The following is a 24,854-nucleotide window of genomic DNA, read 5'->3' as shown; positions in this document are numbered from 1 at the left end:
TGTAATAAAAAAATTTCTCTTGAAAGAAAATGAGCTTTACGATTAATGTATCTGATGTTTTTTGTTCCGAAGTACTAAATATCTCATTTTTATTATTTATTCCATTTGATATAAATTTATAGTTTTTATCGTTTTATTGCTACAGTGGTAGATTCCATTTCAATTTCAGTATGACTCTGTGACATTCCTTTGCAAGGTGCATGATAGCAGCATCCCAGTCCTGTCTGAGATAAAATGAATGCTATACATACATGTGCAACGTCATTGCATTTACGTTATGAAACCGATGGAGATAACTAAAAACTGTGACTATAACGTTGGAGGATGCAGAGATGCTATATAAATCTCATACGTTTTATCGTATATAGTTGGAATATTGTTTGTAATATATCTCTGAACCTTTTAGATATTAGTCTAGTTACTACCACAGATCGAAAATTTTGTATTACTGAAATAAAATTCTATATATTATTGAAATAAAACTCTATGTATTGCGAGTTAATAATTTCTTGACAATTTTTGACATTATTTCTCGATCGATATTTTCGTTGATCGAAGAAAAATATTATTTGACATAAGAAAAATATTTTCTTATTTTACACTACATTTCATTTCTCACGAAATGAAAAATGAAAGACAATAAAATGATATAACCGCGATTATTTTTCTAATTAGATGTTTAATTCTTCTACTTAGACGATAATTTTGTATTGGTATCAATAATAGTATATTTAATACTATTATCAAATTAGTGAAGGTTATGCGATCCAGAAATTCTTGAATACCTACTCGTCAGTGCAAGAAAATATTATGATCAATTAATTAAAATTTTTTGCAAATGTTATATATTCATAAATGTGATAAACTGTATAATTAAAAGTGTTATATTCCTATGTAATGTTTTTTTTCTGATAGTTATGTTTGAATCAGACCGGAGTCTTACAGATAGTTCCGGTTAATGCTGCATAAATCAAAGGCAATTACGCGATTTCAAGAACTATCCTGCGAGGACGCGTTACGATCCCACGGTTGCGCGTGTGGAATCTCGTGCACCGTATGGCGTTTATGCTCTTTGAAGCGGAATAGATTCGCTTGAGTGCACTTTCTCAGAGGAATTTATTCCGACCGATCTATGCGATCTTTAAACCAGTGTATCATATGTGCAATGTAATGCACCGTACATAAGTTGGTATATCTCGGCGAGATTTTTTGCTATTTTTCATAATGTTACCTTCTACAGGATGTCGGAACCGGATATAGTGTTAATTTTTTTTAGAAACTAGTCGAGTTTTTAAGTTATTAAAAATTAATATTTCGCGAATTATAATTTAAAATATATGTGGATGCACAATGATATTATTTCTGGTTTACATATTTTAAACTTTCAATAAAAAAAGCTTCTTTGAAGCTTAGATTCTAAAATATTAAAATTTTAAGGATTATAATGAAAATAATAACTTTTCGCGATATTTTTACTGAGAAAAATTTAACAAAGAGTAATCTGCAATAAACTACTTTTTTTTCCTGACCACTTTGTAATATTCTACATAAGTACATATGTGCAATGTTTCGTAATTTTTTTTTGTTTATTATTTTTTTATTTTGACAACAAGATTAGAAACAATTTTGATTTTTCATTTCTTCCAGCGTTCACGTACTGAACAGTACATAACAAATTCGTAATTTGATAAAAAAAGTCGATTACATATTTCTATTAATGAAAGTTTCACATGTCCTCTTCTAAAAATATGTGACGTGCGTGAAATTGTAAATTGAATCGTACAATAGGAATACTTTGGTAGCTCATTGTATATACGAGGTGTGTGAGTTCGTTGACGTCGTAGACATCGTAGACGCGTCGCTGCTAATAAAATAACGAACTCATTATAACGCCGGCCCATTGTCTGGGCAGTTGCTCTTTGTGACCCATCTAACAACACGACCCTGCATCACACGTGCATCGGCTTCTACGTGGGGCCCTTTTGCACGATGGAATTCACCACGGCTCGTGCGCAGTCGGGTCACGGCCCGAGGGGAACGTGAGAGCATGTATCTACACATGATCTGCGTGATACTGTCGCAGCAGTATAGGCATATACCTATATGCAACGTACGTAATATCGTGTATGCGTATGGAATTCCTGTAGCGAGGCTGGTAAGCCTAAGTGCATCGACTGCACGTTAAAAATAAGCTTGGGATAGACTGGCACGACTGTGTGAAGGATTGTACTGTACTCTGTCTTCCCTTTCATCAGGCCCCTCTTTATACACGATTACGCCGGTTCATTTAGCAAGGTGGAAGGTAAGAAGAATTAGAGTTGAAAATCTTAGTCCACGAGATTAATAATTGCTTAATCTGCTGATATGGATTAATACACTTTTATCTATATATTTGTAAATGTTTAAAAATGAATTTTTATTGTTTGAAATATTTTGTACAATGTTTTTAGGATTTGAAATATAAAATGATTTCCTTTGACAAATGGAAGATATAAAGTGTATTATTCTTAAAAGTAGTTTTTTAAACTGAATAAAAAATAATGTAAAGAACAAAACTTTGTTAAAATTGTGTTCTCTTTCATCTGGAATTCCGACGATGTACAACACAGTGAATATTGAAAGGTGTAATTTAATAGGCAGCAGCCGCTGTTGAAATTTTAAGTCAGACGCCGCGTAGTTTGCCTCAAAGTATAAATTTTTTAAGTTTCTTGCGGTTGCCTATCGCACGGGGAGAATACTCCCTAGAATCCTGTGAAATTTAAAATTATCTAGTATTATGTTATGAATAAACAATATATATTAAATATTCGCAATAAATACCAGCGTTGGCTCATTTAAATATTGGATTAAAATTGTCTTGTTGATAAAAATTTTATTTGCAAATTCCATCGAGCATTTCATAATCTATCTATTTTTCGCACATGAATATGTTTTTGTATATTTGTTTGACTTGGTGAAATCGGCAAAAAAAAAAGTGACGAAATCGCACGCAAATAGTCGGAAATAGCGTTTTACGCATTTGATATGACGTATACATATATATGTGTGAGTGTGTATATATATATATATATATATATATATATATATATATATATATACACATACAGTGAGAGCTCAAAAAGTATTCGTACAACGAAATTTTTTATAAAAAAAATCTTATTTGTAGAAAATAATTTAGCAATAATTAGCAATTTAATTTAGCATTAATTAGAAATTTTATCCAATGAATATATTCTGTTCTAACATATACAAATGAACTTCGTATGATATTATAAGCTAAATTTCTCGACCGAACGAATACTTTTTGAGCATTCAAACAATGGAACTTTTAATTTTCGCTTATTTTTCAGATGATATATTTTCTATAATTAATACACATCTTTTTTATATATAATTTTAAGATGCATACAGTCTATTTTATACTTTACTGAATAAATTGTTAATTACCCAGCAAGAAACGATCATCAATTAAACGTCGAATCGACGTCAAATTGGTGTTGAAATCATCGTATTGATATCGATTCGATGACTCATTTCTCGCTGGATAATATTTAATTTTTAAAAATAAAGTTTTTTTAAAAAATATTTTCTCTATACAAACACTTTTGTACTCACTGTATATATTGCTAAGAATAGCGATTTCTACGGTTCCTTCGAACTTCTCGAACATCTCAAAGAATTTCTCGGCGTCTCTTGTTTGCGATAACTGACATTTAAAAGGTACTTAAAACCTCGAATTATTTTGCAAGAAATTGTGAAAAGAGTTTTCTGGCAAGATTCTTCGCCTTTGTTTCCTTTATAAACCGTTTCGTTTAATTCCTTAAAAGCTATCTTCGCGCAAAAATAATTCGTTAAGATCTGGCGCTAAATTTTCTTTGCTTTATCCTTTGTATATCTAAAATCATTATTCTTCAAACCTCTCCATATATTGTATTTAACGTATTGTATTCAATCATCAAATATTAATTTAACAAAAGCAAAATTTTTCTTTAAAAAAAAATCTTTATGAAGAAAAATGAATTTTTTTTTCCTAACAGGTAACTTTTTTTAAAGATTATTCTATATATTTTTACATCAGTTGTTTCAAAACAAAAACAGGTATTTTTGTACATTCCATTTGTAAACAACAGATTAAAAAAAACGTTACATCGAATTTTAATTTGGCGGATGAAGTTTTATTATCAACACGATGCAGCTGAGTTTTCACGAAGCTAAAGTTTGTTCAGCAGCGGAATTGCAGCACGCGGCGAACAATGCATCATGGTTGTAATGCAAGAAAAGTTTTCAGCTGCATTCAAGTTGCGAGCGGGCTGAATTGTCCGGAATTGTATGATGGAAGCTTTTCAAATGTTCCTTCCAGCCTTAATTGAGCTGCAAAGTAAAGGAACAGGTAATGTGCCCGTTTAAAAATACGCAAATAAAAAATCTAACAAAATCCTTCTATTATTCGGTGTCAACTAAGCTAATTCTGGTGCTGGGGGATGATTGATTACGACATAGATTTATAGAGAAGAATGAACTATTTTTTGTGCTTCCCGGGAAAAAGAAATTACGTCGGATGACTTTAATAGCCGACATGCGCGTAGGAAGAAATCCAGTAGATGATTAGTGTTAATGTTCCCAACTGCGTAGTACATACAGTATATAGAGGCCGCCGCGTATCAAGGGTCACACTTATCTCATTGAGCCCTATCAAACTCAATTACGGACGCTATAATTAACGTTCTAGCTAGCTGGCCTACTCGAGCACTGATAGGCATGAGCCGCATAAGAGAGGGATGATGTTATTATCGAAAACTGCGCGTGGGAGGGAGAGCTATCGAGCGGATAAGTGGAAGGGAATTTATGCAAGGAAAATGAAGTATTAAATACAAATATATAAGCAATTGAAAATATGCGATCAACTGACAGACCCTCTGCTCTAGACAAAGATGCAACTCAATGGCGCGCTTGTCACTTCGCTAGTAGAAACAGACGGTTGGCGAGTCTCACTTGAGCAAATAGAAAGAGCTGAAGATCCATGATGCAAGTGGAAACGAAATAGCTCTCTATTTTTTCTACAAACGATCAATAATTCTTTTAAAAAAAATGCAAATAATCAGTAATAATTATCTGCGCAAATAGAGAAAGATAGATATTTCTCCGTCGCGATAAATTATTCCTAAAAAATTATTTTTATTATGTTTTTTTTTCATATAATTATCAAGTCAAAGAGTTAAAAATTAACAGTATGTTTCGAATTACGCTTAAAATATGTAGATGAATAGTAATATATTATTTCTAGTTTACATAATTTGAACTTTTAATAAAATTTTGTTTTAAAACTTAATTTCTGAATTATTGAAGTTTGAAGAATTATATATAATTAAAATAATGACATTTTTTTTGGTGAGAAAAAAATTAACAAAAAATAGTCTGCAACACAAACAACTTATTTCCTGATAATTTTGTATAAGTATATACAGGGTGTTTGAACAATTGATGAAAATACTTTCGTACAGAGGCAGAATCGACTAAACTGAGCAGAAAAGTTTTCTATTTTGTAATTTTTGTACTTGTAAATAGGCGGACATGCGCTCATTCGGAAATCTTTATTAATTAATATTTCATTAATTATCGCTCGTGCCAGTATAACAGACTAAACTAAGTCGAAAAGTTCTCTACCAATTTTCGCAGTGGTTAATGGTTGAGCAGGCGGATATGTCTTTATGTATCTTTATTCGGCGATCTTTAGAAATTAATATCTCGTCAATCATTGCGAAAATTGCAAAATGATAGAGGACTTTTCTATTCAGTTTAGTCCATTCTGCCTCGATGCGAGAGGTTTTTCATTAATTGTCAGCCTGTATAATGTTCTATAATTTTATATATTATATTTTTCATTTCTTCCGACTTTCACAAACTAAAATATATAATATAAATTTATAATATAATTTGATTGATAAGAAAGTTGATTATATATTTTTATCAATGAATCGAAGAGCTCAATGGAATAAATACATGATTTTTAGGGCTTGACTCGAACATGATGCCATGTTTAAAATTGTAAATTGCGAACTTCCTCATTCTTGTGTTCAACTCTTCATTTCGCTCTACGATTCTATTTGAAACTCTATTATATACCTACAACACCACCACTTGTGCATTGTAGTTGCACAACGTAACTTCTCTTGGATCGCCACAGCAGGTTGATGATGTACGGCGAGGAGGATGATGATCGAGGCGATGCCAGGTCTCTCAAAGAGGGGAGAGATCATTGGCAGACTCCGAGAGAGAGAGAGAGAGAGAAAGAGAGAGAGAGAAGGGGGAAGGGGGAGAGAGAGAGAGACAGTAAGTGGGAGAGTATAGCAGGTTCAGTCCGTGCTGAACTGCCGTGAAGTGCGGATTCAGTGACTCACGATTCTTACCAGTTCTGCCTTTGTCTATCATTGACTTTGCAGTCGCGACATTGTAATCGATTGTTGTCCATATTTTACCACTCGAACTGTCGTGATGAATATCGCCGATTTCGAAGTGTGCTGAGATTTCACCCGACAGGTAGGTCTCGCTGTCGGAAACTCGACTGTCACTTCGCTTCTGCTTCTGGCAGCATTGACTTGACATTTCCGAGATTTCGCGCGCCTGACATTTCTCTCGCGTTTTCTTTTTAGCGTAATCACTCGGGGACGATCCTCATTTTGCACCTGTCGCATCTTTGTAATACGAGTCTTGCCAATTCTAGTTTGCGTGATAAATGAAATCCATGCGAGCGAGTACGCTAGGATAGATCTGTCACTGAATCACGATTGTCTGACCTTTGCGTTGATCATGCGTCATAGACGCGTAAATTGGATTTGCAAAGTATATTGGATAAGCACAGTGACATATCAATGGGAGCAATGACAACCAGTTTGACATTTAATCTACGTTATGTCGATTGTAATTTTATTTATTATGATGAATGAGGGAAGAAATCTTGATACAGGCATATATTTGTAGAGAGGGGGGGGGAGGGAAGAGAGAGAGAAAGAGAGAGAGAGAGAGAGAAAGAGAGTCATAATATTGCACGCCTATTTTTACTTAGTCACTCATAGTTTACGTCAAACGTCAATTCTAGCGAAACCCGACCTTCGTTCTCGATAGTAATTCGCTCCGAGATTGGCCGGGCGATTTGATTGACGGAGCGTGTAGCACTTTCTCGGAATATTTTTTTCCATTTGTGTCGCCATAGATTGAAATTGCCGAGCAAGTGAAATACGCAACGCAGCGTTCTGTTCTTGTCAGAAGATGATTTAGAGTATTTGGAAAGTATCTATTTCTAAAAAAAGAGAGAGAAAGAGGCAGTGAACGAGTCGCCACGACACGTTTTTTAAATATACGCATTGCTGCCGGATATTTTAATCGCTAGATATACGTGATTTATTCATTTCCGTTTAGCTGGTTCCTCTGCTTACACTCGATATATTTTATAATATATCTGTTCAGAATCGTATTGTGTTGAACAGGTGCTTTGTTATCAAATGGAAACCAGAGATTGGTCGCGCGATAACGCACTTCCGATTTATTATGTATAAACGTTTTGTATGTATAAACCTTGTAATCGTTGAATAACCGATTGCAACGAACATCGTTGTTGCGGCGAGGTAAAATGTGAGCGTTTTACTGTAAATAATTTCTCGATCGGAGTACACGTTTGACAGGTACGGTATATGCTTCCGGATATATCGAATATATCGAATAAATTTTTATTCTGTCAGTTTAAAAAAGTAATTTTAATTATAAAAAATTAATAAATTTTTAATATAACAATTTTTAATTGTTTTTTTGTTTAACAAGCTGTTATTTGCATTTAAATTAAATTAAATTGGATATAACTTAATGTAATTATTATATATAAAATCAAATCTGGTGATATGTAAAATGAAGAGAATATTTAAAATGAATATTAAAAATTTAAAAAAACAGAATGATATTTTTTTCACCGTCTTTATAGCTTTAGTGCTATATAATTTTAATTTGTAAGAAATTTAATTATCATATATCATAAATTCGATTAGTTCATTTGATAAGAACTAATGCATTCGCAGATCTCCACATACAACATTACGACCTTCGCTATGTTTTGCAGATTCTATTCTCTTTCATCATTAATGTTATTTTAATAGTGGGTGCGTTGTATCTATGTCAGAAATAACCACATTTATTTTTATTTCTGTTTTCTCGTAATTCTACTGTTATAGTTACGTTGTTAGCTGTATCATCGCGTTGTCTTTATATTAGATATTTACCTTTCATAAATAAGTTTCTCTCTTTTATTCTATCTTTGACAACCTCTTTCTTAAAGGTCAAATGTTAGAAGAGCAAGATTTCTCTGTTGATATGAAACCCTTTCTTTTCTTTAGTTATTATTTCTCTCACGAGTTTCATCAGAAATATGTGCAGTAAATAATGCAATATATATTTTTTGTATTTATATTTTAAATTTTATATATATGTATATATTCTTTTATCTTGGATACACTTCATATTGTGTAATATTTATGAGGATAGAATAAATTTTTATAATGCTACAGACACACCTGGAAAAGTCAATGGAAAGTATAAAAGAATTTTGAACTTTGCTCACAATTCTCTTAAACTATCCCTATTCTGAATAATTTTTATAATTTTTTAAAATATTATATTTAACGTTTATAGTCAAATATATTCAAAATTTGTGCATTTTAAACGATTTTTAAAAAATAATTAAAATTTACATTTTATTCAGTAATTTTATTTGATTGCCTTTTTTCATCATAACTACATTTTTTTCCAATGCTAATTTATTTTCTGTTGGCTCTTGAATTTGGCCCTTAAAATTTTATTATGCTACTTTTATAAATTTCTTTTGCGTTTTTAATTATATGTAGTTTTCTTATAATCCTTGATTATAAGTGTTAACATTTTTTACATATTTTATATTGGTCATGGAAATTTTTCATTTTTATCTGGAAAACTTGGAAAAGTCAAAGAATTTTAAAATACAATTTTCTGTTGCAACCCTGTAGATATTTGTATCATCAAAGATCTGAAAATTGTATGCGCACTATTATTCCCGTTATCTTTGTTGCTTTCGTTAAATTATGCATTATTGTTTTCGCAAGCGTAACTCATCTCGGAGGTATGAATGTCATATGAATTACTTGGTGAAAACTATATACTGTTATTCAACCGCATAGGTAGAGTGCGAGATGAAACATTGGATTAACCCGTGTCATTGTCTCTATCATTCACGAAGCGATGTGTCAATTTTACAATAGGAAGCTACACAATAGTTCTATATTGTAGCTTCCGTCCCGCGACAGTCTATGATTCAGAATAAAGGAGATACACAGCACTGTATGCACGCGTGAAAGTGCATTTGTCAGCTGTGACGTACAAAAAAAAAACAAAATAATAGCATTATGTGCGGTATGCGGTAAATGTTGCATGAATCGTGCAGATCGGACTGGAATATCATACGTTATCGACAAAGAAAGGTGCAGCTATACTCCGCGTACTGAAGGTTACATATATATCAGCGCGGAAAATACATGTTTCTCGCAATCAATGTATGATAATTGTTCAGTATAAAAGAAGACGTATGGCGAGATTAAAATGCACCTGTTCGAGCTGTCAAATCGACGAAGTGTGAAACGACACGCTTCGATTTCGCCTTTGAATCTTTTTGCGCTTTTGCACGCGCTTCACGGCCTTGATGACGTTGTATTATATCAGAGAGTGTCATCACAAAAGCAAAATATATTATGCTCAGCGAGTTTCTACGCATTTTTTACGAATAAATTTTAATTATCTTTTTCTCTCGAAATAACAAATTTAATTAGATTAGAATCATTAAAATAATATCTTGTGCTAAATTCCACAAATTTGTTATATAAATATGTTTTACATTTTTATATTACACTTGTTTTAGTACAATAGTAAATGTGAGTAAAAAAGGTAATAAATGATAATTGAAAAAATTGCAAATTCGTACTGTGAATTCATTAATAGACTATATAATTGCAGGCGTGTCTATATTGAGCGAGAAATTAAATTACGCCCCTCTTACATGTATCTAGGTCATATGAATTGAGGTCTATTCGCTATAATTCTCAAGGCAGAAGTATCTTTAGTATTATCATTATATTCAAAACCTTGATTCATTGATTGAACTTGCACGATTAATTATTTAGCCAACTTTTCGGGTTATTGCTATTTGTTTTGTATTTTGTTATATCGTAGAATTGAATCTACAATATAATCTATAATACAATATCACTGCATCTTGTTTTTAGATACATGCCATCATCATGTATGTAAATCACAGTGTGGTGATCTGACTAGTTTCAAGAATTAATTAACTCATTCATGTAAACTTGTACTGTTTTCTTTTCTAATTTTGTTGATTATGAAGAGAAAATAAGAGCAACGTTTATTCAACGAATAGCATCTTATGAATAAAATATTATTTGTTGATGAGAAGAACAGATAGAAGTCTCAATTTATTCATGCTATTAGAAATCAGACGAGAACAGACTACGGCGTAATGAGAATCTCGATTTAATTGACATTTGGTTGATATCCACGCGAAGTTTATTCGAAATTTCTAACTCGCAATTTCGGATCTCACTTCGTTAATTCAAACCAAGTTCAATTTAAAAAATTAAAAATCCCAAGAAAATTTTACAAGTGAGAAAGGATTTCGAATCGTCGCGAATCTTATTGCGAGTAGAAATCTGAATTCGGCGAAGTTACATCGAAGTTCCAATTCCTGCTTAGTGCTCTTACAGTGCCGTTTTTGAAACATTTTTCAAAAAGTACCGCTGATTTCATATCGAAATAGGTCTTGAGTTCAGAATATTCATTCGGCAGAATGAAAACGTGGTAGACCCAATCCTATTTTCTCGCTGTTGTCTGTGTGATAAATACGCTGTTCATAGAGCGTATCTCAGCGTATCTGCGACTGGTACGCAGTCGCACGCGGCTTACACACGTGCGAACGGTAGACGCATACGCACCCACACCATCGAGATGCTGTCAATTCAAAACCCGCGTGTATGTTACGTTAACTAGCACACGCAAGCCGTGAGAGAGAGAGCGCAAGGCCAGGACTGTATATACTCAGTATCGTGCCAGAAACTCGCGCAGGAAACGCGATGTTTCCTCTCTAAAATGTTAATCGTCCCCTCATCTAATCCTCTTTATGTTGACTGATAATTAACTACGAGATTACCTTCGTTAACGCGAAATAACACACAAATCAAATACCCTTCTGTCTTCTTGTCTTCTCTTTCTCCGTTATTAAATTACAAATAGTATATAAATACACATTGTCGATCTCCATTTCCTGTGCGTGTGTGTTTTTGCAATTTCCGTTAATTTATACAATACGTATAGAAATTAAGATTTCGATAAAATTAAGTTATTAAGAGCAGAACGTAGTTTAGATATTTATATTTGAAATATTGGGTCATTTAAAAAGTATCCGCGGTTTTTTCATTCAAAAATTGAACAAAAAACCGCGGATACTTTTTAAATGACCCAATATATCAATAATACGTATTGCTCTTTCAATTCTAAAAATGTCAAATGACTTGAGTCTTCTCTCAGTTAAAAATAAAAAAATACGTCTCCGATTTGTGGTTATCGCTTGATTTTCTGTGACCCGCGATGAAAGAAGGAGAGAGAGGGAGAGAGAGGAGGGGGGGGGAGGGGGAGGGAGAGAGAAGCGTAGCGTGTCTGCGTGTGCCCGGCTGTACCACTCGCCGCCTTCTCGCGCGATCACGATTTAAACCGTGACGCAATCCCCGCGCGTCCTTTATATAGCCCCCAAGGAAATCATCTTGGTGGATCCCGCCTATTACATTGTTAACAGTCTGCCCCGCGAGAATACAAGGGAATAATCCTCGAATATCGAACGAGTCATTAGTGCCGTCCTGTGACCTCTGATCGCAGAAATTATGGTCCATCTATCAGCACCTATCACAGTGATCGCGTTCAGAAAATGTGTGTGAAGAATCAAGTGAGATATATTGAATAATATTTCAAAATTCAAGACTCCGAAATTAATAGAATTATCAGCATCGATAGAAGCAATTGGATGAGTGTATGTAAATGGAATTGTGTTTTTCCACGTACTTTACACGCCAATTAACGCTATTCCGCGGAATTGAGCCGGAAGTTCACTCGTATTCTGTGAATTAGCAAGAGAAAAATACGGTTATATCTTTTAAAACTGAATGTATTAATAACAATCAATTTTTTAATTAGTATTGTATTTATCGGAGATTTTAAATATAAAATTAATACTTGCGTTTAATTAACATGAATTTATTATCATGATTTTTTACTGTCATTTGAGTTATGTTGTATTAACGATCTGCAAAAGGAATAGAAATTCGCCAAGTTACTAATTATTTTTGATTTATAAAAGGATGTATAAGTGGATATATGTATTTCCTATTTAAGTAGTCACGATGTGGAAGGATGACGTAAGGATATGCGTGCCGCACGATAGCGCATTTCGTTCCTTTTCATTATTTCAAATTGTATTGTAACTGCAAGCATTGGAGTGGTTAGAAGGTATTAGAATAGTCAAACGAAACAGTGTCAGAAAAGATAAATCTAAGATAAAATAAGATTTTATACTAGTCTCGTGTCCAAATACACAATGTTTCATATTTATTTTACTTGATTTAATAAATGTATAATTAAAGCAATTAACAGCACTGCAATCTTTATTAAAGAGCAGCTAAATTCAGCTGTTATCAATTAAATTTTCGCACGTAAGTTTTACGACGATTGCTTAAATGACCTAGAGAATAAATAGACTTATTTGACGTGGTTGGAGTGTTAAATAAGCTTAAATTTCCTGAGGCATGTTTACACAATACAGAGAAATATGCGTGCAATACGCATGTCCATGTTGATGCCCACATGCAAGGAATGCTTGGAATTCACGAGTTATTTATAAAACAAATATTTTTTGTACAGTTTCTAGTGCACGAAAAAAATTTCCATTAGTTTTCGTCAAATACCAATATCGTATAATCATGCGTATAATTAATCATATACCGTTAAAAATAAAATTGAATGAATTTCACTTTATGAATATAATAAATTATAAGAATAAATTAAGTAAGAATATAATTAATTACTCAAAGTATTATTTATATATTTAACTCTTAAAATATAAAATGTAAGCTTATTAATTTAAACAATTATTTTTTATAATTGATTGTCTTAATTTTATTAATTTCTTAATAAATTACAAAGTCGATTATTTACCGTTTAAGATTGATTTATAATATTATTAGGTGTTGGAATTAATTCGTAGCGTTTTTTAATGAAAGAATGTTATTTATTTCACATGAGCATTAAAAAATACATTAATGAAAGTACTTCCCATCACTTGTAAAACGCTACGAATTAATTCCAACACCTAATAACATTCGTAGACTTTTATTGAAGCGTTTTCTGAAATATAAAAGATAGAGCATACTGAAATAAAAGAAAAGAAAATTTTTACATATCACTTTTGAGATAACCGAGGTATCAAATGTTGTAGCAAGCTTGAAGACTATATCCGGTCACAGTGAGGCGTCATGAAGGAAGTTCAAGAGCAGCAACAGCCTGAGTCAATGGAATCCAACGAGTCGGTTTCCGGCTCGAATGAATACGCCTATCGACCGCTCACGACGAAGCACAGAAGGGCTGGGAGTACCGGAACAACCGGCGACGAGGAATACACTACGGACGAGGATGAGCTTTATACAGACGAAACTGATTGTGCTACGCTGCATCCACCTCATCCTATTCTTAAATCAGATCTTGCGCGGGCAGCTACGGATCTTTTCGGATATGCTACAAAGCATGAGGATGAGGACGAAGAGCCCACTAGTCTATTCGACGAAGATGACAGCAAGTTCCTAGATGATAGGTGCGATTGTTCAATTGTTCTATCGAAATCATTCTCTTACAAAGTATAAAGGATATTTAATTAATTTTTTTTGGGGATACATTCATAAAATTTGTTTCTTTGAGAGATTTACTCTGCAAAATTTTCTACTTAAAAATTATATAGATTTTGCTATAATAATATTCAATAATTAATTGTCTCAACTTACAATTAATTTAGTCTTCTTTTTTCGTTCTTTTATCGAATGTGCAGTATCAGTAATGCAATTATAAAATTCTAAGGAATGGAAGTAATATAATTTGTAACTTTACTGATAACTGCGTTACTTTTTTCTTTGGTAATTGTAACGGTAACAAAGTTACATTTTTTTTGATGATGGTAATGAATTTTACAATTACTTTTATCGTTACTTTGCACATGATTGGGCACGATATGATTGGACACAAGCCACTCGTAGACTAGAAAGTCCTTAGGCTCGTCCACTGTGTTTGGTGGTCGTCGATTTTAAAAAAGTAACAGAAAATAACGAAAAGTTAGTTTCTCAAGTAATAAAAGTAAGAAGTTACTTTTAAAAATCGGGGTAACTGGTAACGCTAACTTGTTACTTTTTTTACTCGATAACGAATAACTGTAATTTGTTACTTTAAAAGTAACTGTAAAAGTTACTTTTAAAAAGTAACTTTTTATTCTCTGCAAAATTCCTCTTTTTTGCTGCACCAAAACTGCGCACGAAATATTATATTCAAATTACTTGATCGATATTCGAAATTGCTATATATGATAATTATGTTATTATTGTATGTATTTGTATACTATTAATAATTATATTAATTATAAAGATATTTACATATTTTAGTTCCAACTCAACCAAAACCACTCCACTATTCACGTACAACGAAAAACTACAAGGTGTCCTGTCACGACATCGAAATCCATTGGAAGAGAAGACGCCCGTGAAGCTCTGTGAAAAGCTAAAATCTCACGAACTGGAAGTCTCAGAATCTGAAGCTCAACGTACGAAACCTTTGGATTTTCGACTGAACAAAACTGAATCCGTGGGAAAAGCTAGCGACGAGAAACCCAATACGGATTTAAAAAAGGACAATTCCGTTGAATCATCCAAGAAACTTTGTCTTCCTAAAAATACGCTGGTAATTCCAATGTTTATCTTATTTAATTTTAATATCTCATTTCATAGAAATGGAAAATTAAAATAAAGAAATAAAAATGACGAATATATATTAAATACATATTAAGAAATAAATTTACGAATATTAACGTAATGTTTGTAAAAATTATTCTAGCCGGAAGAATTACCGAAGCAAGAGTTACTGTGTGTTCCTAAAAAGATCAACGGCCCGCCATCGCCTACCACCCTGCAATGGGGAAGAGCAGTTGCCGAGGTAAAGGAGCACGCGGTAGCGAAACTGCAAGAAGAACTTAAAAGAGCTCATGAAGAATTGAAATTGAAGGATGAGGAAGTGGCTAGACTTTCTCGAATCAGACAGGATGTAGAAGCTGAGCTCGAAGAACTCACTGCCAGTCTCTTTCAAGTTAGTCATATATTACAAAAGTAAAGAAATTAAATAAAAAGAACAAAATACAACACTAAAATGTAAGAAACGAAATTATAATTAAACAAAATTAAAGTTGCCTATGTAGAATGTTGGAAGTTGTTTTCAAAAATTTAACAGAAAAAAAAACGTAATTATCCTCGATATTTCGGGTTTAAATTAATACATTTAATAATTCTCTTTATAAAATGATATTAGATGATTAAGAAATTAAATTTCGTTAAATTATTTAAAATGTATGTTCAGGAGGCACATAATATGGTTCGAGAAGCAAATGTACGTCAGGCGACGGCGGAGCGTCTTCTGGAAGAAAGCCGCATGAAATCAGAAGTTCTCGCAGCTGAAGTAGCGGCTTTGAAAACTTTGGTACTCACGTCTACACCGTCACGGCCCAATCCTCATCTGCATCCTCAAATCGACACAAAAGCACGCATTAGCAATGGGGAAGAGAATCAACAAGGGCTCTTTATGAAGAAACACCGGAGGTAATAAACAATTTTCTTTTAAATTTATAATTTTTCAAAGTTGCTAGGTATCTTGAATATGAAAATGAGAAATTCAAGCGATACTTTATAATTATTTATGATTTTATGCATTTCTATGTCGCTTGTCGAAAATTTCGAAAATATATTTTTACGTGTTATGATTGACATATTAGACAGAATTGTAATTCACAATGTATTTTAAAATTTATTTTAAAATTAAAATTAAAATATGATTTAAAATGCGAATAAAATAAATAATTGTTTAAAAAGATATTAGGTGTTGGAATTAATTCGTAGCGTTTTACAAGTGATGGGAAGTACTTTCATTAATGTATTTTTTAATGCTCATGTGAAATAAATAACATTCTTTCATTAAAAAACGCTACGAATTAATTCCAACACCTAATATAAAAAGTTATTGCGTTTATTTTTGCAAGTTAAAGTAAAATCAAAAATACGTTTAAAATTAATTTACACATAATTCTGTTGCACAGGTCGCCGTCGCATTTTAATTTAAAATATGGTCGAGAGAATTCGCCCCCTGATTCGCCTGTAAAAGAACAAAGGCCGCCTTTACCGACTGACAAAGAGATTCTTGAGAGGGATTGGAAGCGTGATCGTGAGAAGGAGAAGGAAAGGGAATGCAAAGATTTTGGTCTGGAAGTCGATCCGAGAGTGCATACAGAATTTCTTAGGTGGAAGGCAAACCCTTGCGTCGATAAGAGCGATCCCTTTGTTGCGAGGGTATTCAAGGAGGATATTGATCTTTGCTTGGATTTTCCAAATAAAGAATTGGGAGCCAAGGTCAGGCAAGCCGTTCTGGATGGCATCATATTTATCGAGGCCGTCAGCGACAAAACGAAACTCGCTTTTCCCAAGTACGTCCTTATTTCTCACTATCTTGAAAAAACTCCATGTTTTCATATTATAAAAGAAAAAGACTGTGAGATTTCATGTGGCATTTAGAGGATAATCAAATATTACATTTTATTATTACATTGTAATATATTCATAGCCCAGCAAACGAGAATGGATTTAAATGAATTGAAATGGATTCAGATTTTCAGAAGTATTGATTCACGAATGTTAAAATGACTGCTTTTCAATTCTGAATGCATTTTTATTCATTTATAGGAATTGCATGGAGCATATCTCTATGTCTTTCAATCTAAAAGTAATATTAGCTTTTTCCGTGCAAACACAGTGTGAATACTGTTCAATTCAAAATTTTGAATAGGAAATGCAGTTTTTCAATCCAATTGCATTCAATTAAATCTAATTGAATCCAATTAAATAAAAAAAAAGTATTCGCTATATATTATATTTAAAATACGCATTCAGATAGAAAAAAATTTCAATCCATTTTAATTCATTTTTCGTTTTTTGAGAGGTACAGTTAATTATTACATTATAATATATTCATAATCTTTTTGATGCGTTCATTAATATATTGCTGTACTATTCTTAGATCTTCGCAATTCTACATTTCTGTAATGTATCCACAGTAACACTGCATTGTAATTTGTAAAATTGCAAAGTTGCAACGATAGTTGGAAAATTACATATTATTTATTATACTATTATTTAAGGTGTTTCTTTAAAAAAATTTTGTATATGAAACAATGACAATATTTCGATTACAGGAAATGTGCGCTTTTGGAAGCACCACGGCAATGTCACTATCGTATGCGACTTGGTGATCAAGAAAATCAGTGGCAATGTATTTCGCAGATTTGTCGCAATCGAGTAAGTTCTATACATATAACTATTATTTAAATTTACTTTAAAATTATTTTTAAAAGTTATTTTTAAAAGTTATTTTTGTAAGAAATTATGTGTTTTTTTTTGTAGATTATAGCAGTGTGTGACTTTCTTAATTATTTGAGATACATCGAGCGTGGTCTCGTCAAGAGCTCAGGTATGTCTTTCAAGCTTAAGTGGAATATCTTAAGCATAATAATAAAGATAAATCTTATTAACGCATATAACAAACTGTATGTTTAATAATTTATTAGAAAATTTTATATATTTTTTAAATACATTGTTTATATTTATCATGCACTCTTTATAGGAGTTATAGACTTTCGGACAAATATAGCTTGTCGTGTACATAATTATTTACATATTGGAAATGATAAAAAAATATTAAGAATTAAAACTAATTTTTACTTTTTCTGCTAATAATGGAATTTTTTAATCTGCAGTCCATGACGTTTACTGGGAGATCACGCGGCTAAGAAAAGAAATGGTTTTCGCACGGTTGGGTCTGGCATTGTCGTCTTGAGGTTCGCGTAGGCGGGATGTCATCTAGTTTCGAATCAATTCGAGAATTTATTGCTTGGAAATAGAAACAGTCTGTGAATTGTGCAGAATAATTTAGTGATGCTCTCGTCGATTATCGGCCTTTTGTGCAGTGAAGGGGAGAGTGCAATGTGTAATGCACACGCGCGCGCGCGCGCGCGCACACACACACACACACACACACACACACATCTTTGAGAGATATATATATATATATGTATATATATATTTGAAATCTCTCTAATTCTATAAAGTAATTCTGAATAATATAAATGTTGTTTCTAAAAAATTTACGTGCCGTTTAGAAAACTGTATTATAAGAAACAGGTTTAATTTATTGATGGATGTTCCATTTGATAAAGATTTGATTTTTTTATCGTGATTAATACAATTCTTTAGTAATACAATTTATTGACACAATATTGGTTTAATGCTCCAACATTTAGCCATATCAATATATCGATAATAAATTGCTACTGAGATTAATTTATATACATCAATTTAATTTTGCTTTTTAAAAATTAAACTACTAAAAAATTTAATTTTATATTAATTTTGCAGTTAAAAAAATATTAATTTTTCTACTCGTAAATTTTTTCGAAACATTGTCGAGATAATGCAGCCTATGGCAGGTTTTAGATTTAACTTATTCGTGAACAAATTGTAAGACGACAATGAAGCTGATTACAAGGCTGTGAATGATCTTGACATGCGGATCAGACATTGTCGATGGCTTTCCTAAATGAGGAATGTAAATAATAGGACAAATTTTTCAGATATTGTGTCATGTTTTTGAAGTTTAACTAGATATCGTCGGATTTATTGTTAGACTCATATGAATTGTGATGGTTCTGGAACCGTTGATTCTATGAGATATGTAGTTGATGGTTAACAATCTATATATATATATATATATATATATATATATATATATATATATATGAGATTATTTGTATCGTGGTTTGGTATTAACACCGAAAAAAAAAATTATATTTAGGTAATTATTTGTTTTTGTTATAGATCAATTTTTTTATATTTGCCGTCGCAGGTCGTAGTGATTTTGTTATTTGTGTTAATTATCGATATTATATATATGTTAATTGTTAATCTGACTAATGATTTTCTTTAAATATATCAGCCAGTGGTATTATAAATTTATTAAAATTTTGAAGTGTTTGTACCGTACCACCGAGAATGTTGTCATCTAAAGTTCCGATTGATCATTATTGAATCATGATAATTATGTATACTTTTGACATTATCATAAAGAAAAGTTGCATCTTTGTGGACCATACGAATCTCCAAATTCTTAGTGTAAATAGAACTTCTTGGAATTTCTCTCTCTCATGACATATAACGATTTCTCTCTATACATCTATACTATACTATACGTCCGATTATACGGAACATATTTCTATTCTATAATTATTGACGTATTGCAAGTGTACATTCTTTTATAGAAATTACATTAATTAGAACTGACATTTGTGTCAGTCATGTATCTTCTGATTGTATATACAAATATATATTTTGTTTACTGCGAAAAACTATTCTCAATTTTAAATTTCGCATTATAATATATGTATTAATTAATTTTTTTGAGATAAATAATTTTTGCGATCATTTTCTGGTTAATTCGCCTTATGACTCGAAACATCGAAACTGAAACATATTATATGTAGTGAAAGTTTAATAAGATTTTTATTTGAATTCTGTTGTCTTCCATCATTCATAGCATTCGATATGAAGCGAAAGAAAACGATTATGTGATTGGTTCGACATTTCGAATTATGCCAAATGTATAATAGGTGGCCAATGACGAAAACGAATAACGTTTCTAACAATATTATGGAACGTAATAAAAAGACTTCTTGTAAGCATTTCTCTTGTGAATAGAAAAACATGTTACTTGTATATTAATTGTAAATAGAATCTTCTAACATTATTTGAGATAGAAACTTGTATTTAAAAATAAAATAAAGATAATCGCTATTATAAAAAAGAATGATAATTATAATCATTGCAATCCTTCTGAAAAATAGCATAAAATCATTTTATTTCATGCTTTTATGAACTGTTATAAAATGATGTAAATTACAATTATTTTTTTGCTATATAAAATATCATCATGTTGTATAGATTTTATCGTGATCATACATTGCATATGCGCGCATTATTATAAGTAAGTAGTTATTTTCTTTTTATAACAATAACATTTAGGTGAGGTGGTGCGATTGTGAAACCATCGACGCCTTCTAAAATAGGATTGGGATGTTCTGAAGGTAACACGAATTGAAATTTCTGTAATAGACACGCAGTAAACAGAAATATGTTGTTTTTCGCCAAAATCTCGCCCAAGCATTTTCTATGACCTGTCAAATCGTTAATGTTACAATTTTCAGTATTGCTATAAAGTATTATATTTTTCTTTACCTAAGCCAAACGGTATTAACCAGGGATCCTCGACATATTCTCCTTTGTCATTAATAAATCTTTCAGGCCTGAATTCTTTTGGATCGCCCCAATGCTGCTCGTCCATATGTACGCTTCGCAGATTAGCCAGTAAAGTATAATTTTTTTTTATCTCGTAGCCTAATAGAGTGGAATCAGTCATAGCTCGATGAGGAATTGAAGTAGGACCGACGTTCGCCAGTCTCGTTACTTCCGCTATTGTTGCGTTCAAGTACGGCAATCTGAAAATTTTCAGTAGTATATCTTATGCAATAGATTTGTCTGCGAATGAAATAATTTTAATATTACAATAATATAATATGTTAAGCAATGTTTTATTCGTTGTACCGATTTTTGTATACTATGCGAGGTAAAATTTCCGTTCCAAGCACTCTATCGATTTCTTCATGTACTTTTCTTTGCACGTCTTGCTTCACCACAAGATACGTAATTATGAAACCAATTGTGTTTTTTGTCGTTTCTACTCCAGCGGTAAAAAGGTCTTTTACAACGCTAATTAATTGTTCTTCTGGAAACAATAATAATTTATATTATCTATTATGCGTCAAAAATTATTTTGTGCAATTATTTTTATCATGAGAAAAATACACAATATAATATACGGATTTATTACAGTATTATTAAAGTAAAATATTAAAAAATAATATTTTTCTGTTTTTTTTTCGTTTAATACTATTCCGTTTTTAGAAATTATGATGTACGAAAATTTAATAATCTCTGTAATTTAAAAATCTTATAACGATTGATGGAAAATGTAATGTATATTTAAAAAAATATGCACTTTCATTATTCGTAAAAAAATTTTTCATTTATATAATTATGACACATTGTGTACCATCAAAAGACGATATAGAAGAACTTGATTGCTTGGTGTCCATTTCCTCTAGATAAACATCAATAAAATCTCTGAACTCGCCATGTGTTCTAGTTTGTTTATGGTTCGTTATTTCAGTCTGAAAGACGATTTTATTTTATTTATAAGGATATCTTATATTTATATCTAGAAATATATAGAAATTTATATCGCTAATGGAGGAAAGTATTGCATTACCCTAATAAATTGCCACATTCGTGTCAATCTTTGATTTAGTGCGGTAAATCCAGTTAATCCTGGAGTAATATATCTTAAAAATGGTAAGTGGGTTAATATGCCGCCGGTGACGTTAGTATTTCTTATAATCTCGTTTACCACTGATAAAATCTCTGTTAATTTTGGATTATCCAAGTCAAATCTATAACGACATGTCTTCATGTTATTTTTAATTACATAGTTTTGAATCTAATTTACAATAATTTTGCAGCATACTGTGTTCCAGCGACTAATGTCCATAAACTATTGAGAACAGCTATGGAGGTAATATTGTGCAAGTTGGTAATAGGTCCCAATTTAGCCAGCGATTCTATCGTACTTGTTAAGGAAACCGCATCGTTTAATATTATATCCTCCATCGTAACATTTCCAAATCCAAACTCTTTCAATGTTTTCAGAACAAATCTGAATAATTTGTAACAAGTTATAACTTGAAGAAAATAATATAACAATAATATTTTAAAAATTTAATCTCTTAAAAAATTTTGCTAACAATATGAAATTGTTAAACAACAGTTATTGATACAATTCATACAGAAATGTAATATTTATTGAAAAAAATTATTCAATATAATATTTTCTCATTAATTTATATATGTATTAAAGGCATATTCTGTGCATTAGATTATCACACACGATTTTTTAAAAGTTTTAAATATAATAAAATAATTGTATGCGAAAATACCTTCTTTGATCTCGCCAAATATCGCCATCAGTAAATAATACACCCCTCCGTTTACCCCCCGTGCGAAGTTTATGTACAAATCCATTAGGTCTACCGTCAAACTGAGGTCGACTCATCATTTCGATTACCGCATCCTTACCGGAAACAATGATCAGCGGTTCGGCTATGCCGAGTTTCAAACCGACGATAGGTCCGTAAATATCGGCTAACCGACACCAGGCATGAGAATAAAATTTCGTCTCGTCGACTAGACGTTTTACGTCGAGTATATTTCCCACGATCGGCAGACCGCGGGGTCCTCGAATAGAATATTTTATATATTCATAAATTGCGAGACAATATAGAATATTGAATCGTATCAAAGCAAATGTTCATAAAAAGAAGCAAAAATGTCTATTTGAAATAAAAGCGTAAAATAAAAGCATTTTGTATTTTTTTAAAAAATACATAAATATCTAAATAATTTTTTTTATTAAAAGAAGATAAAATTTTGTTTAATTTATATGATTAATTATTATTTTTATAAAAGGTGACACATATGTAAAAAATTATTAAGAATTATAAATAAAAACTATATAAAAATAACACAAATATTTTTATAATTACCATATAAATATAATTTTTAAATAAATCTAACTTTTTATTGAATATGATTGCGATGAAATATAGTTTACCTGGAGGAAATGTTGATGGGCGACGCCAGTCGTACAAAATTTTTACGAGTATCACCAAACAAACAATTATAAACCACATTATTTATTTGTTAATATTAATGGCAATATAAATGTAGAAATAATGTAAAAATACGTAAGAAATTTACTTTATTACCGAATATCCTTTTATAATTTAAAGAAATTTTTTATATCTTCTTCAAACAGATTGAAATTACCGCAAAATTAGTAAATCTTACATGTAATAATTAATTACGATATTTTATTTTGAATTTTCTATGTATAAATTACTAATCCACCATCTCTTACAAAATTGTTATTCGTAGTAAGCGATACTGTTCGAAACTGCACTGTTCCTGTGGAAATTCTATTATATGAGTGAAATACTCCTTTCACTGAGATATTAGGCAAGAGAATTTTGGCTCAAGGTTCCAATTAAGTACGAATATATCTGTATCAGTTACTGTATGCACGCGACAATCTACCTCCTGTTCTCTGGACCTTACATAAAGTTTACAAAATGCTTTGCGACAACTATGATATAATACATTGAAACGTTTCCAATAGTACGTTGTGTAACATCCTTAGAATGAATGCATCGATATTTCATTAACTAATATTTTTATCCAATTTCGACAAAATGAAAATAATTAGAATTTATTATAAGTGATACAAAATTTATATTATTGATTTGTATTTATTATACATGTAATTCAAAGAAAAAGAGAAGAAAAGAGAATATATTAATTTTCATGTGTTAATTCTTCTGATAGGAAGACGATAACAGATATGACCAAATGATTTAAGACGTTCTATAGAAACAGCTGAGGAGCTGAAACAATGGAGTTTCTTAGAGAGGAACAAGAATGTAGCGAAGAACATTGCTAATATCAATGATTATAGCAGTGCGAGATAATCACAGAAGTTATAAGTGGCAGATGTGGGAATCGTAAATTCGCAATTCTAATCAATCTCGCGCACATCAAAGTACACGCTATCCCCGTTCTCCATTTCGACATTTGTGATCCGGCTAACACCTTGCGCAATAGTTTTACGATTTTGCACTTGCACGCAATCTTACATACGTTTACCTTTTCTATTTCCCGGGTACACGCTGATAACCGTCTTCCTCTGTCCTTTTCCGTCTAGCACGTAACGTCAAATCAAAACAAAAATGATCGAGCAGGACGCTCGACGAATAACGATCGCCGCAAACCACTTAAAATTATCGAGTTAATTCGATCGCGATTATTCGGTTAAATTATTGAGTCGTTCATGTTACGTAGGTTATTGACACTTATAACTGTTGTTAATAAATTATATTCTTGTATATCATTGTGAGATGTTGACTGGCATTTACGAAGTGGAAATAATTAAATGTAAAATATAAATGTGTAAGAATTTAAACAATGTTTTGATTTCTTTTATTCATGATGATGCAAAGGAAAAATTTAAAAACTAAAAATTTTGAACTTGCATACATACACATATATATTTCAAAATTAGGAATTGAGATTATTTCTTATGTATTTCTTTATCTCATAAGTAGAATGTCTAAATATAGATTTAAAAACATTTTTCAACAATAATACAAGTAAAGAAGTTAAAAAAGATTTTAATCCACTTTACCTAGTTCTTTGTGAAGTATACTTGACTTT

At 31.5% G+C, this 24,854-nt stretch overlaps 2 protein-coding genes and 1 long non-coding RNA gene across 8 annotated transcripts in view; 1 reads left to right on the top strand and 2 right to left on the bottom strand.

Moving 5' to 3' along the window:
• Positions 1 to 20,283, top strand: part of LOC105147162 (guanine nucleotide exchange factor for Rab-3A) — a 32,055-nt gene extending 11,772 nt beyond the window's left edge. The window contains exons 1-9 of one of the 6 annotated variants that reach the window (XM_011057994.2): positions 6,399 to 6,537; positions 13,568 to 13,939; positions 14,775 to 15,069; positions 15,223 to 15,471; positions 15,739 to 15,977; positions 16,472 to 16,855; positions 17,621 to 17,723; positions 17,829 to 17,895; positions 18,182 to 20,283. In XM_011057994.2, the coding sequence (XP_011056296.1) occupies positions 13,605 to 13,939; positions 14,775 to 15,069; positions 15,223 to 15,471; positions 15,739 to 15,977; positions 16,472 to 16,855; positions 17,621 to 17,723; positions 17,829 to 17,895; positions 18,182 to 18,261 (1,752 nt within the window). In that variant the 5' untranslated portion in view covers positions 6,399 to 6,537; positions 13,568 to 13,604 and the 3' untranslated portion in view covers positions 18,262 to 20,283. Of the gene's footprint in view, positions 1 to 6,398; positions 6,538 to 11,786; positions 12,023 to 13,567; positions 13,940 to 14,774; positions 15,070 to 15,222; positions 15,472 to 15,738; positions 15,978 to 16,471; positions 16,856 to 17,620; positions 17,724 to 17,828; positions 17,896 to 18,181 lie in introns of those variants that run through there. The other 5 variants (XM_011057998.2, XM_011057997.2, XM_011057996.2 and 2 more) reach the window with 5 other exon arrangements.
• Positions 1,576 to 7,075, bottom strand: LOC147910539 (uncharacterized). The gene is made up of 3 exons (XR_015548471.1): positions 6,408 to 7,075; positions 3,616 to 4,371; positions 1,576 to 2,749 (listed from the first exon to the last, which is right to left on the bottom strand). It is a non-coding gene; the product is annotated as an uncharacterized LOC147910539 (long non-coding RNA).
• Positions 20,079 to 24,464, bottom strand: LOC105147163 (methyl farnesoate epoxidase). Its single transcript, XM_011058001.2, has 8 exons — positions 23,200 to 24,464; positions 22,526 to 22,823; positions 22,057 to 22,245; positions 21,802 to 21,982; positions 21,586 to 21,703; positions 21,078 to 21,258; positions 20,712 to 20,971; positions 20,079 to 20,650 (listed from the first exon to the last, which is right to left on the bottom strand). Exons 1-8 carry the CDS (start codon positions 23,276 to 23,278, stop codon positions 20,469 to 20,471), a joined length of 1,488 nt encoding a protein of 495 aa, XP_011056303.1. The 5' UTR covers positions 23,279 to 24,464; the 3' UTR covers positions 20,079 to 20,468.
• Between the last annotated feature and the right edge of the window lie 390 nt (positions 24,465 to 24,854).

The sequence above is a fragment of the Acromyrmex echinatior genome, chromosome 2 (genome assembly GCF_024713525.1).
Source record: "Acromyrmex echinatior isolate Ae372 chromosome 2, ASM2471352v2, whole genome shotgun sequence".
Taxonomy (NCBI): Eukaryota; Metazoa; Arthropoda; class Insecta; order Hymenoptera; family Formicidae; genus Acromyrmex; species Acromyrmex echinatior.
This window is presented reverse-complemented; position numbering and strand designations above follow the sequence as displayed.